We start from the raw sequence: 15,881 nt of genomic DNA, 5'->3' as shown, positions 1-15,881 counted from the left end.
AAACATTATCGTGTTGAACTGGGATTCGAACCCACAATCATGTTTCTGGCATGCCCAAGGAACACCTTAGACGAGTGGGCCACCCTTGCTTCCTTCAAAGTTACATGTTGAATAGACAATATTTCTGTTCCAAATGCAGAAATATTGAGTCAAAACGCCTTCAATCATGTGGACCTATATGACAACGCCTAGTCTACCATGACCCTGTTATGTGACGCTGAGTCAATGAATTAAGTGCAGTCACAAATATGTCTCCCTTTAATTATTGTCACTTGGATTCAGTGTGCATTAATACACTTATTATCGTGTATAAATAGACTCCACATATACAATATATTGCACGTCAAACCAAAAAATAAAAACACGTTTGGAATCAATTGCCAGCGCTTTATTTCTCATTCACTAACACACAAGCCCATATGGATTTTCCTGGATGGAATACAAATAGAGCAACAGTGCAATTACCGAATGAAAAGATACAGGCACCAAATAAACTGCTAGGAAAAATAATATATATACACCGGAAAATTGGATTTGACCTAGATAACAAACGTTAACATAACGTTACAGTCCCGAAACACTGCAAACTTAAGGTCCAAAACATTACTATGATACATCTATAAAAATTTAATATACAGTAAACTACGGTTATAACGAACACGCTTATAACGAACTGACGGATATAACGAACTTACTTTTTGGTCCCGAATTTTTGCTGTAATTATGCTGTATATATGCTTATAACGAACTACGCTTATAACGAACTAAAATTAGCAGTCCCTTTGAGGTCGTAATAACCGTACTTTACTGTATCATCATATATTTAATTAAATTATATTTAATATATCATCATCGAAAAACTATTTTTTGTTTGTTTCATTTTTAGCCACCATCAAACATGGGTGTATACTTTATTTTGCCCACTGTGTTTTTGACCATTGACCACTCGATTGATGAGGAGTGGTAGATATACATGTTAGTCACCTCTTACGCCAAGCATAGTCGTCTGTGACGGCAAGCATGGGTTGCTGAAGACCTATTCTACCCCGGATCATGCGTGAAAAAGAAGAGTCGTAGGATGAATTGTATATGACAGGCACAAGTGCAGTAATCTGTTTCTTACACACCCTAAAATTGCACTATCTTTGCATCGAATTGATTCACATTTTGTCTATCCCCATGATGCATTGGCACATTTATACATAGCACAATGGTCATGAGTGACATCATCCAGCTCACACCTTGTGGGACCCTCCACAAAAAGTTTCAGCCATATCAAAACGATGATGATTATGCAAACTAGATAATATCAAATAACAAGGAACACTCTTAATACATAAAGTTTCAACACAGATGAAGGTGAATTCGACAGAAGCACGAGAAACTCATCAATGAATCACAATCAGGGAAGTGGTCCGTCATATTTTGACCTGACGTCATCACGATGGAGTAGCCAGTCACAAACCTTGAATCTGATCTCACATGTTTGATACCAGATATAGCAACCCACAAGTGTTAAGTAAATGAAGAAATCTGTCTCTGGAGCAGGAGGACATGCACCTGTTAATTTTATTTGTTTGTTTGTTTTTTAATGTTGCACTCAGCAATAATCAAGCTAAATAATCAAGTCTGGACCAGACAATCCAGTGAATGCTATCATGAGCATTGAGCCACTCAATTGGGATACGATCAACCAAGTCAGTGAGTCTGACCAACTGATCCCGTTTGCCACATCTTACGACAAGCACAGTCGACTTTTACAAAAAAATAGACATTTGGCCCAAAACAGCCATTCCCTTATTACGCTTATTAAGCTAGTATGAAAAGAAAGTTGGAGACGGATACGATCACTACCCAGACACAGCTATGCTAACAAATTGGTCCAGATGATAATCATAACAGGATGTAAATAATTCGTCTTGATGTCAACAAGGAGAAACTTGGGCCCTTGGGATCATTGTCCGCACACATACTACAAGAATGTACCACAGAAACATATCTTGGTACAAATATTCTCAAGAATAGTTGTGTCTCTAGGTAGCACCCCTTTACATGGGATGTCTTATGAGAAAGGCTATTTCAAATCTTTCAGTAAACACCTCAGGAAATACAGTTCATCCAAGAATAGCTGGGGAATCACATGACCTAGTATTTCTGAAGAGTTTGAGTTAAACAGTCTTCACCCTCTCACAGTCTCTTCTCTGATGAGTGTTGCTAGTTTTACAATAAGACACAATGGCCGCCATCATGACACAAGGGTGACGTGTTTGTCGACTGTGTCGTCAAGGAGGAGCACGCTCATGACGTCATTGATGAAGAAGGGGTGATACTGACAGGCTCGGTTACAGTCAGGGCTGAAGTTCACCTCACAGATCTGGGGCTGCATGTACCGCTCACCTGAAATCAAGCAAAGAAGAGGCCCTCAAACAAGAACTATCGGAACTTACCTGGACAAACATCACATGAACAAAAACGGTTGCGTAATCTTACAGTCCTTACATTGACATCTGTTCATTGGCAGAGACAGAGTAGTCGTGACACTTGTACAGATATATCCTCCATCTGTGTTCAGGCGCCAATATGGTCACAAGTCAAGAAGAGTTGCTTCCCTTGGATGAACATATCTAATAAGACCAGTACTTTCTGAAGTTTCTGTTTAGCAGCTGATGGCATAGATGCATGCACTCACACACTACACACAGATGCATGCACTCACACACAAGTATACACACTCACACACTACACAGAGATGCATGCACTCACACACTACACATAGATGCATGTACTCACACACTACACACAGAGATGCATGCACTCACACACTACACACAGAGATGCATGCACTCACACACTACACACAGAGATGCATGCACTCACACACAAGTATACACACTCACACACTACACACAGATGCATGCACTCACACACTACACATAGATGCATGCACTCACATACTACACACAGAGATGCATGTACTCACACACTACACACAGATGCATGTACTCACACACTACACACAGATGCATGTACTCACACACTACACACAGAGATGCATGCACTCACACACAAGTATACATACTCACGCTACACAAGATGCATGCACTCACACACAAGTTTACACACACACACTACACACAGAGATGCATGCACTCACACACAAGTATACACACTCACACACTACACACAGAGATGTATGCACCCACATTTACTTACAGACATGCATACACACAAGTATGCACACGTGTGATCACACACAAACACATACACACTCACATAGGCAGGCGCACATGCATACCTACACAGAGACACACAGATACACAGAGACACACAGATACACAGACACACAGATACACAGAGACACAGACACACAGGGACACACAGATACACAGGGACACAGGGACACACAGACACACAGGGACACACAGATACACAGACACACAGACACACAGGGATGCACGTACAAGCGCACGAAGGCAACAACTTACCTTTTTCATTCTTGTCCCACTTGAGCATGAGGTCAATAGCATACATGGCCCGGGACTGGGGGGAGGGGCAGATGCCCTGGGGTGGGGGCAGGGCGGTGGCAGCCTCAAACAGCTCCCGGAACATGGTGAAGATATCTTTCTGCAACACACACAGATCTGGGTCAGCTCACAGCAAGCGCACAAGACTGTCTACATTTGGAGATAAATGTGTACTTATTCAGCATAAGGATTTTTCAAATACAAAGTTAGTGCCACTAGTGATGCTATCATTGTTATTATTCAAATAGTGTCTGCATAAATGAAGGGAAACTAACACTAAAGGTGATTTGAGTGAGTGAGTGAGTGAGTGAGTGAGTGAGAATGGTTTTATGCCGCTTTTAGTAATATTCCAGCAATATCAAGGCGGGGGACACCAGAAATGGGCTTCACACATTGTACCCATGTCGGGAATCGAACCCGGGTCTTCGGCATGACGAGCGAATGCTTAAACCACTAGGCTACCCGACCGCTCCAAAGGTGATTTGAAGAAAACATGAAATCATCATAAGGAGATACATACAGGCCCAAGTTCAGCTTAAGTGTAAGTCAAAATTTAAAACATAGCAGAAAACATACCATATATATCTTCCACCCCTCAACTAAATACACGTTGAAATCGATCATGTGATAATATTCTAATCCTGAATGAATCCTGCATGTTGAATGAATCTTACAGCGTGCATCTGGGGGTCAGACTTGGGGAATTTATCTGTGTGACATACATAGGCATTGTGATGGCCACAACAATAACACTGACACCACACATCGTCGGCCTCGTCACTCACCTCCACATCGGCCCAGCTGAAGTCAGGGTACTGCTTCTCAAACATCTTGATGTACTCATCGTAGTGAATCTGAAAACGTCATCACAATTAGCCAGGTTTTGATATGGAGGCCATCATGAGCATGCTCCAGTGTGACGTGATGTTCAGACCCTAGCTGTGACGACTGACACACATTAGCATGACACACACTAACATCACCTCTAGTCTGCAGATTGGAAAGTGTGTGTTTGTTATTTACTTTTCTAAAGCTAGATATCACCCAAATCATCACATCCTGCACTGTGGACGGGGATAACTCTATATTCCATACCCAGTATATACTTTTTATTTGTTGGATCAGACAGATCGGTACTTCTTCCCTGTGACAGGTTTGTGATGAGAGTTTGTTTTGTTTGTTTGTTGTTCAATGCCACACACAGCAATATTCCAGCTATATGATGGCGGTCTGTAAATAATCAAGTCTGGACCAGACAAAATCATGCTTCAATCTATGCAATTGGGATACAATGACATGCATCAACCAATTCAGCGAGTCTGACCACCTTATCCTGTTAGTCGCCTCTTACAACAAGCATAGTCACCTTTTACGACAAGCATGGGTTGCTGAAGACCTATTCTGTACTTGGAACTTTCCGGGTCAGATTGGCAAAGAATTCATAACCTCAACCTATGTACGTGAAACAGTTCACAAGGATGAGGGGCATGAAACAACTGACGCTGACACACACTCTCCACACTCTCAGACTTTTCTCACTCTCCATATGACGCCCCTCCACTGAATAGATTTTCTAAGAAAGATATGCTTATGAAACAATTATTGTCTTATTACCATCCTGTCTAGAGAAACATCTAATCAATGTCCTTATTACCTTTCTGATAAGAATCATCAGTCGTCATGGCAGCAAAAGATATCAGACATGCATATACAATATGCCAATGTACATGTAACCATGGTTACCTGTTTGAGCGGGGACTCCTCCCGGTAGTTCATGACGGTGAAGTGTTTGTCGTAGTCATCGAAGTGGTCGAGGGAGTAGGGCCTGCAACACACGTCACAATGTCACTCCCCTGCATGTCAACATGACGACCATGCTTACTACCATGACAACGGTCACCACACATAAATATCTGTTACATCTTAAAAAGCCAACATCTGCAGCGTGCAACGTAGACTACACAACAAAACACCCATCATTCAGCAGTGAATGGGTACCCGGTAGGACTACTAAAAACAAGGAGCTAGACCACTCATGCGTAGGATGGATCTAATAATTCCATGAAACAAGGTGAGTGTACTGGTCAGCACATCTTCAATGTAACCATAGCAACGGGGCTAAAAGTGGACTTTTTACTCACTTGTTGGCGAACCGGAGCCAGAACACATTGTAGGCAAACAGTTTGAGCGGCTTGACGCTGGACAGCAGTACAATGTACCGGATGTCATACTTGACCAGCCCCACATCATCACGAGAAAACAACACGGGGTCCTCGATGTACTTACACACCACCTGCAACACCATACCGCGAAGTGAGGCCACACTACCGCCAACAATACTCCAGATATGTCATAGCATTTGAAAACTTACTTTTCCCAAATCATCACATTCTACACTGTGGACAGTGATAACTCTATATTCCATACCCAGTGTATACTTATTATTTGTTGGCTCCGACTTATAGGGGTACTTCCCTGTGACAGGTTGAGTGGGAGTTTGTTTTTTTGTTTGTTGTTTAACGCTGCACTCAGCAATATTCCAGTTATATGATGGCGGTCTGGAAAGAATCGAGTCTAGACCAGACAAAATCCAGTGATTGACATCATTAGCTGCAATCTATGCAACTGGGATATGGTGACATGCATTAACCAACATGGACTGAAGTTTTTGTGATTTTCATTATCATTTTTATATCATGTTCTTTTCTGTAGTAACTGATTTTGTTTCTCTAACTATGAATACTTTGGCCCACATGCACAAAGAGATCTTAGTGCTAAGATGATCATAACTCCCATACTTTAACAAAGGCTTACAATGTTAAAATCGCTTTGTGCGAGTGGGCCTTGGAATATTGCTGCTTAAAGCAACATTTACTCACTCCCACAGCAAGGGACACAAAGGCTTCAGACATTTAGTGATGTGGGGGGAATCGTCTTGGCATTGTCTGTGAGATTAATTGTTTGATAGACATTACTTAGAAGTTGACGGATGACAAAGTAGACACAATTTATGGATAACAACTTCTTTAATACTGTAAAGGCGATGTTTCGGTATAGATCCTTATACTGCTTGACAATGGTATGAGGATCTATAACGAAATGTCGCCTTTACAGTATTAAAGAAGTCGTTATCCATAAATTGTATGTCTGTGAGATTGTCCCTACCTTGGGTCCAGTGTCTGGAAGTTTGACGATGTGGTCCAGGTTGTCGGTGATGTCCATACCGAGCCCACGTGCCAGGTTCCATGGTTTACAGATGAACGTGTTATCGAGTCCCCTGAAGCACAGCAGATCTGAGAGTGACACACCAACAAACAGCCATGACAGACAGTAGAGTACAAGCAAGGGACTCACACTAGTCTTCAGGGAGGGGGGCCAGGAAAGAGTATTTTTCAAACATACATTTGCCTCTCTGAAAGGAGGTCATGCACATGTTTCAGATCATCCAGCATATCCAATGAACATTGATGTTTTCTGTACAAAAATTGAGGACATCTTATGTGTTCCAGTACTTTTAGGACATAGCATATTAATATAAAATATAATCCCAAGTCCCCTGCCTGACAAAACGTTTACCCTTAAGGAGCTGCCATTTGATTATCAGAAGGGGATAGGTGGTGGGGGATTAAATATTTTGAAATATATAAAAATAGAAAGAACGGTCTGTATTCTTAGGACACTGTTAACAGTCTACTGTACAGGATGGTCAGGTCACAAGTCAGGTTACAAGTCAGGTTACAGGTCACATGTCAGGTCACAAGTCAGGTTACAGGTCAGGTCACAGGTCAGGTCACAAGTCAGGTTACAGGTCACATGTCAGGTCACAAGTCAGGTTACAGGTCAGGGCCCCATTCCACAAAGCGATCTTAGCGCTACGACTGTCGTAAGTCAGTGTTAAAGAATGGGAGTTACAATCGACGTAGCGCTAAGATCGCTTGGTGGAACGGAACCCAGGTCACAAGTCAGGTTACAGGTCACATGTCAGGTCACAAGTCAGGTTACAGGTCAGGTCACAAGTCAGGTTACAGGTCAGGTTACAGGTCAGGTCACAAGTCAGGTTACAGGTCAGGTCACAAGTCAGGTTACAGGTCAGGTCACAAGTCAGGTTACAGGTCAGGTCACAAGTCAGGTTACAGGTCAGGACACATGTCAGGCCACCTTATTTTTTTCCTACCATGGAGGCATATGTAAAAACATATCTATAAAAGAGGGGCTTGATTATTTTGGGGAAAGAAACCTGCCACCTCCCATGAAAATCAAATGGTTGCACTCTGAGGACTTATGGCATAGAAACTTTAACTTCTTTTTTGTTTGGGAACAGACATACCTCTAGGCATTCAGGAACAATGAAATATCATGTCTACTTTATATTTGACACATAAACATGCTATTCACTTTGTCTGTCACTGAATGTGACACTGAGGCCAGTGGAGTTACCTCCCTTCACTTACTGAGCTTCCCTCTGCTGGAAGTAGGACACAAACTTCGGCAGTTCTGTCTTCAGGTTGTAGGTGACTGGCAGCCATTTTGGACTTGGTTGAGATGCATTCTGGGATTGGCCTTTCTTGGCTGCACGTCGTGAGACAATGGCAAGGAGGTCTTTGATTGTCACAGTCATCTCAAATGGGAACTGGTTCACAAACTTTTCTGGAAATTCTTCACTTAGTTCCCTGTGGAGAGGCAGCAACAAAGTTGCAACAATTAAATGGCAAACGAGATAATGAGAAGCAGTATGTATATATAGGTGATGAGGAATGTAGCAAACATATCAATGATACCATATTTTTAACGATTGTTTGAGTTCTTCATCTCACTGTCCGAGGAGTCAGAAAGTCGACCTTACTTGAAGTCCTTATAATGTCGGTGTGTCCAGATGACGTCTGCCTGTGTGATGTCGTCCACCAGCTGGAAGCGCGGGTCAGTGAGATGGTCCTTCAACATTTTGCCATAGTCCATGTACACCTTCAGGATCCGGTCACGCGACACAGACGGGAACTCCACGTCCAAGTCTGGCAAACTCTCATTCTGTCGGTAAGCCTGAGGAATAACACAAATAGGGTACAACACAAAACACCCAAACACGTTTTCTGATACAATGTTCACAACCTGTTCTAAAACAGGACTGGCCAGTATGCTGGAGTAATTCAGATGCTCTGTAAATGATCCTTCTTGAATGAGTTCCAGTACAAACCAATGTAATTTAAAGATTTGGCAATTAGCATTAAGTAATTTTGTTGAAAATATTTCACTAAATGAGTTAGTGATAGTGTTATTAGATTTACCTTCATCATATCATTCCACCTATAACATTCCGCAATGTATACATGTTAAGTATGCATCAAAGAATCGGAGGGTGGGGGACCGGTCTAAATCGGCCCCATCCCCTGCTGGTACCCCCTCTCTTGCTGGTTCCCTGTGCTAGATCCCCCTCCCCTGCTCCTCATCCCCCTCCCCAGCTCCTCATCCCCCTCCCCTGACAGGTCCCCCGCCCCTGCTGGTCCCCCCTCTCCTGCTGGTCTCCCCTCTCCTGCTCCTCATCCCCCTCCCCTGACAGGTCCCCTGCCCCAGCTGGTCCCCCCTCTCCTGCTGGTCCCCCCTCCCTGCTAGATCCCCCTCCCCAGCTAGATCCCCCTCCCTTCCTGTACCACCCTGTGAGCAGGTTACCTGGAAGTAGGACATGTCCGGCTCTGTCTGCTCACAGCTCACATCGGTCAGATTGTCATCTATCCATGGGGTGAGTCGAGCTCGTCGCTCCAGAGGGTCTGTGACATTCGGGAGATAGTCTCTGGTCACCTCCTCTGTGCAACAACTATCAACATTGTCACAACATCCACTCCAAGAAACATTATTTATCGCATCTATCTACAGCAAACATAACTTGATAAAATAGAGAATTTTTTCCCCTCTACATATTTCAGAGAAATTTCACTTACACCATGCACATATTTAGATATTAGAAAATCATATTTCATAAAAACACAATATAAACAGTAATGCAATCACAAAGGGTCTCTTGAAATACACAGAGCTCCAGATAACCTTTTGAGCCACTGAGTTTTTACTCGAAGGTTTCTATTTTAATTGGGTTATTACATTTTTCATTGGATAACCAATATGAACTCGTCTGCAGGACAGAAGAGGCAGTGAGACAGTCTACAGACCTCCATGCTCCAGATCCCTTACAGGCCACATGATGTTGAAGGCCATCTGTCTGGGCAGGAAGTAGAACGGCACTGTTCTGAACGAGGGTTCGTCCGCGTGCTGGATGCGGGAGCCGAATTCGTCCATTATATACCAGATTGGCATGGAGTCCTCCGAGCCCTGCAACACACGACTTCCATGTATCGTTTAGGACCATGTCATTTATTCAACCACGTTGTTATTGGGCTGGTATCAGCTCTCCACTAATGCTACACGAACTTGACAAAAATAACGACCTGACAATTGAACCCCATCGTTTGCATAATCCATGTTCAATCCAGCTCCTGTTTACTCCTCATTTTCCAACTGTTCTTTCGAATCGCACTCAACCCAGCAAATATAATTGTGTGCAAAATCTACTCATATTTCTGCTAATTTTAGTGAGCAAAATAGACAAATAGCAAACACATATCTATGTTTTTTTAATACATATATTTTCTGCCATGGCACATTTACACAACAAATGGAGCATGAACTCTACCATAGTCCCCTGAGTGAGTGAGTTAGTGAGTGAGTGAGGGTGGGTGTTTGGGTGGGTGGATGCTGAGTGAGTGAGTGAGTGAGTGAGTGAGTGTGGGAGGGAGGGAGGGTGGTTGGGTGAGTGAGTGAGTGAGTGAGTGAGTGAGTGAGTGAGTGAGTGAGTGAGTGAGTGAGTGTGGGAGGGAGGGAGGGAGGGTGGATGGGTGAGTGAGTGAGTGAGTGAGTGAGTGAGTAAGGTGTCAGAATTTTGTCATCTTTAGAAATCAAAAGCTTTGGCTGTTGTGCTGCTGCAACTGTGCCTGACAAGGCCACAACCTGACATTATCACACAACCTGACATTACCACACAACCTGACATTACCACACAACCTGACATTACAACGCATGCTGACAGTTTCTTACCTGTGATAAATGCCCAAAGCTGTACGTCTGTGTGAACCTGGAGTTGGGACAGACAAACTAGGTTAATCACCATGGTTACATGGTCACACCTACCTCATCACATTGCAGGTGAGGAACCAGATGTAACTGGTACAACATGACACGGAAACACATGAGGATCATAATCTCTTTATCATATAATGTCCTTCTTAAAAAAATGAGATGTTTCCGTTGAAATTCACTCAAGAAGTAACTTTACAAACCCCTTATGTGAACAGCACAATTATCATATAGTACCAAATATATCTGTGTCTAGAAACATGGCGTCGTATAGAGAAACACATATCTATCATTAGTCAACATTTTATTGAGAATTTAAAGAAGGCACTATGTGCATGGAGGTTGAAAGTAGTGCCTGATAGGCGACATTATTTGCATATATAAGATAACTAAGTGATAAATCGCAGAACAATGAAGAACGAAGTGTGGTATATCTCACGATAAAACTGTGTTCTGTCATGACCTAATTTCTGGAGATTCAAATAAGCGCTCGGAATTTCATAACGTTATCTACTGGACAACATTATTTTTGAGAGGGAAATGTCAAGTAAACTGTCAAGACATAGCTGGGTTACACAGATAAACGCCATGGCCGATGACGTATCCAATAGGCAAGATATGACAATCAGGTATTGGGAGAAAAGGTACAGATAGTAGACCTAAGGATTGTGAGAATATGTGCCTATCATGATTTATTCTCCTGCAGTGTTTTTTTGTATGATAAACAACGACCACAAGTCTTTCATTTCTTAAATATATATTAGCTCATGATACCCAGATTATCAGATAATAAATATATCTTCTCTTACTTCCACATGGTGTGGAGAACGGCCTCAATCTGCTCCTCACGCGACTTCCCTGCTGTGGCCACCTCCATCAGCCCCGTCATCCGCTCCAACAACCCCGCCACCTCCTCCAGGTACTGCCTCGCATCACTCACACGGAACGTCCACGCATGGTCGATCAGGAAGATGCTGAAGTTGGACAGTCACTGTTGAGATGCAGCCAGTTTCTAGTGTCTTCAACCAACTGATATAGTTTATGTGAGATGGAATTAATCTGTAAATATTTTACTGAACTCGCAAACTGACTACCCTGATATTCAGGACGTCCAAATTCTACATCATAATTCGATCATGGTCACCTGCAACTGAAGGAATGAATAATTGATTTACATACATCAACATAATGGTAACAAACAAATATCCATTCCAACTTACTTTTTTTCATCTCTGTGAGAAATACCATCTTCCGTGTATGCAATAATCTTCCATCCGTGATCTTCTCCACCATCATTGTCAGCGTCCTCTGTGACGTACTGCTCACAGATGATCTGGAAGCTGTCTCCTGCATCATACACCTGCAACACCACAGTGTCATTCACTGGAATACACAACATGTGGTGTGAATGTAAGAGGGAATATTATCCTACATTATTTTTTATCACGGGGATGAAATTCTCTAATGTCAGGATGATTCTCCCAACCCATCCAGTGTGGCACTAAGGTAGGATACTATACTCTAGAGTAAAACTACCCCGGGATAATATTTAGGTAGGATATAATCCTTGCTTACATGAACAGTATCATGCTCCAAAACGTTCAAATGGTACATACATATAACAGACATGAAATTCTTCCATGACATTTCATGTACTGAAAACCTAATCTACATATTTCAATTACCTAAACAGATATCACATTTGAAATGTTTAAATTGAAAACATGATTGGTTTATCTTCTAACTGAAGAGGATCTGAAAACAGATAACATGGCTCTAAGGTTGTCTACACGCTTCCCACACTGTCTACACAGCTCAAAGACTGTCTACATGACTCTACGATTGTCTACAATGGCTCTAAGACATGTGTACAGTGGCTGTAAGACTGTGTACATGGCTCTTAGGTTGTCTCCACGGTTCCATAACTGTCTACACAGCCCAAAGACTGTCTACAATGGCTCTAAGGCTGTCTACACAGCTCTAAGAATGTCTACAACAGCTGAAAGACTGTCTAAATGGTTCAGTGATTGTCTGCATGACTCTAAGACTGTCTGCACAGCTCAAAAACTGTCTACCAAGGCTCTAAGACGTACTGTGTACATGGCTCTAAGATCGTCTACACTGACTTTCACAGGGCTCTATCATTGATCACATTCATTCACACATACTGACTGACTACTGGGTAACTCGAAGTCAGAAGAGATTCAGCAATATTTAACTACTGTTATAATCAACAATTATATATATTTAGAATTTGCCAACAGTTATAATATTCAGACTTCAGATCTTCCTCATCGGTTTTCTGTGTTAAAATTGGTTCTCAGCAACCTATGCTGGTCGTAAGAGGGGTTCGCTGTGCAGAGTTGCGTCACTTAGGGATGCCAGAAACCTATGATTGTGGGTTCAAATCCCGGTTCGCCCCGATTATGTTTCTAGGTTTGTCAGCACCATACCCGTGCTCGTGGGTTTCACCGAAGTGGTAAACGTCTGAGACCTGCATCACTTCGGGCTTTCCTCCCACATTAAGCTGACACGCCGTGATATAACTGGAATACTGTTAAAAGCGGCGTTAAACCCAACTCACTCACTGGTAAGAGAGGACTATATGGATAAGGTGGTGAGACACAGTGACATGGCGTGAACACTGTGACCTGAAGCCCAGTCAGTGTTGGTGCATTTTCTGTTTTGTGTGAAACCTCACCCTGACCTTGATGTCTCCAATAAAAGTCACTCAGACAAAACATGAGGCATGACAACACCATCGCCTGTCCTAATCAGCATACTCTAGCCATGACTAAGTTGCTTCTCTGACAACGTTCCTCTGAAGTGGAAATACAGGAACTGCAACTCTACTACTCCATTTGTGATGGGGATAATCAGATGCCATTCTAGTTAAACATACACTTGACATATTATGACAGGGATTTACCTAGGATTCCAAACTAAGTGCCCTTAGCTGTTAGCAGGCAACATTGGAAAAATAGTTCTATTGTTAAAAAATGTTTTTTACTGTTCATATTTTCATAAATTCTGAGGTATTAGGACATTTACCATATTTTCTTGAATATAGTGCGCACCCATGTATAATGCGCACCCCCCTCTAGCGGATTTGGTATTTGGTAAAAAAAATTCAAATATTATGCGCAGAAAAAGAATTACACCATACCCAATCTGCAAATTCCGGTAAATGAACAGGTGATAAGAAACTTGATTAGTACAAATTTAAAATTTCAGATAAAAAATCACTAGAAATGTTGATTTACTGTTTAAATTTGAGTTTAAGTTTGAATAAAATTAATGAAATAAGTTACAAACATAAACCCAGATATACAAAGAACACTTTTTATAACCGACCTGTGAAGATCTGGGGTAGAATAGGTCTTCACCAACCCATGCTTGCCGTAAAAGGCGACTATGCTTGTCGTAAATGGAAACTAAGAGGATGGGTCGGTCAGGCCCGCTGACTTGGTTTGATGCATGCCATCGATCCCAATTGCGTGGATCGATGCTCATGATATCAATCACTGGATTGTCTGGTCCAGACTCGATTATTTACAGACCGCTGTCATATAGCTGGAATATTGCCGAGTGCGACGTAAAACAACCAATCAACCAACCAAATTTTTATAGCCAGACAGTGTAATTACATGATTAATTTGCGTACTTTAGTATGGATTTGTTGACATGGCATTTCCGGTGCTACGTGGTCACGGTAATGTCTCTGCATTGGGGGAAATAAACCCATAAAAAAAGTGTGCACTATACTCAAGAAAATACGGTAATATTCAATTTGGGAGACTTGGGGCCGAGTATCGGCCTCTGAGCAGGTCAAGATAAATTCCTGTATATGGACATCAGTCTTGTGCAGCATGAGAAGATAAAAGTATCCCAATACAAAATGGAGTAGTCCTATAAAATGCTTTGTCAAGCGATACACTTCACTTCGATCCAAACAATGACATCATAAATAAATAAGAACTTTATCATTTTCAATCATTTCACAAATATTTGAATCATGGACACTTAATACCTCATCACTAGGTTTTTTTCAAACCAAGTGTTGCAGGGCCTCTCCGGGTGACAACAATTGTGGTTTTTGAAGCTCAAAATACCCTTTTGTATGATTCTATAAGAACACAGCTGAGATTTACTTCCTGATAAACACAAGAGACATCTCAGCAAAACAACTGATACCATCCTGTTTAAATTTTAAATAAATTAATAAAACATACCTCATCTTTGAGCTTTACAAACAAAGTGTTCCAGAACCTCTCAGGAATTGCTGACCCCAACAGTTGTGGTTTGTGAAGCTCGACAAAATCTGAAAACGACATCTCCATTCCCTGTGAGTCTCCTGTCGTCATCGGCATTCTTCGATCCTGACTCTCACAACTGGTCCAACAACCTGGAAGTGAAACATTCGACTATTGCTGTCAGCTGAGAGGCAGGCAGGGTCCTGTCTTGACTGTTCTACCACTCCCAGCGACTACTGGATAAACAGTAATCTATATATATGGCTGTTGCACATGTTCACTGTTATTTGATGAAATTCAACAGTGTGAATGTTTAATTTGTTGAAGCACTGTAGAATCTACCTGATGTAGATCACACGAATTCGTACCTGAATATAAAATAAAAATAAAAAATGGGGGGACTCTTCTGGTACAAAGGTCAATAAATAATTTCTTTTAGCGTACAGCTACGAACTCTTGTGAAGGCCAAAAGATCTATCTATTTTCCTCACTCGTGCATAATTTATTTGTGTTTCTTTATCAAGGATAATCTACACTGGATATATAACTAACAAACACAATGGCATTTTCCTAAAGTTTAACATGTTGCTTGTGAAACTTGAATTTCAAGAACACAGATATTTTTACAACTGCTCACTGTATAACATTAACAATGATATTTCCTCAAAATATGACTTTGAAGACGTGAGTGAGTGAATATTGCTTAACGCCGCATCAGCAATTTTGCAGCTATTCGCGGCGACTTTGAAGACGTTCGCAGTGAAAGAAATAGTACGAATCACGCTTCAACAGTCGTCAGTATATTATTACAAGTTGTGAAGAAAACAGTTCTTTGAGACTTACCTAGTAAATACTTTTACCCCAACTTAAAAAACGAATTAGAGAATATTTACAGTTAATACGATTTTCGCGTGTTTTCTCTTATAAACATTTAGAGTTATCTCCCTTCTTAGTTTTCAGTCTGGAAAGACGTAAATATCCG

The 15,881-nt window shown here is 41.7% G+C and overlaps 1 protein-coding gene across 1 annotated transcript; it reads right to left on the bottom strand.

Annotated features, from left to right (window-relative positions):
- Positions 1 to 458: 458 nt before the first annotated feature.
- On the bottom strand, positions 459 to 15,821 carry LOC139474112 (tubulin--tyrosine ligase-like protein 12). The gene is made up of 15 exons (XM_071256983.1): positions 15,743 to 15,821; positions 14,879 to 15,051; positions 11,867 to 12,006; positions 11,456 to 11,620; positions 10,608 to 10,644; positions 9,686 to 9,845; positions 9,189 to 9,322; positions 8,368 to 8,561; positions 7,976 to 8,194; positions 6,690 to 6,801; positions 5,666 to 5,817; positions 5,268 to 5,349; positions 4,310 to 4,378; positions 3,486 to 3,624; positions 459 to 2,397 (listed from the first exon to the last, which is right to left on the bottom strand). The coding sequence occupies exons 2-15, from the start codon at positions 15,014 to 15,016 to the stop codon at positions 2,246 to 2,248; spliced, it is 1,893 nt and encodes a 630-aa protein (XP_071113084.1). The 5' UTR covers positions 15,017 to 15,051; positions 15,743 to 15,821; the 3' UTR covers positions 459 to 2,245.
- Between the last annotated feature and the right edge of the window lie 60 nt (positions 15,822 to 15,881).

This window comes from Haliotis cracherodii, unplaced genomic scaffold, assembly GCF_022045235.1.
Source record: "Haliotis cracherodii isolate W230 unplaced genomic scaffold, xgHalCrac1.p SCAF_3, whole genome shotgun sequence".
NCBI lineage: Eukaryota > Metazoa > Mollusca > Gastropoda > Lepetellida > Haliotidae > Haliotis > Haliotis cracherodii.
This window is presented reverse-complemented; position numbering and strand designations above follow the sequence as displayed.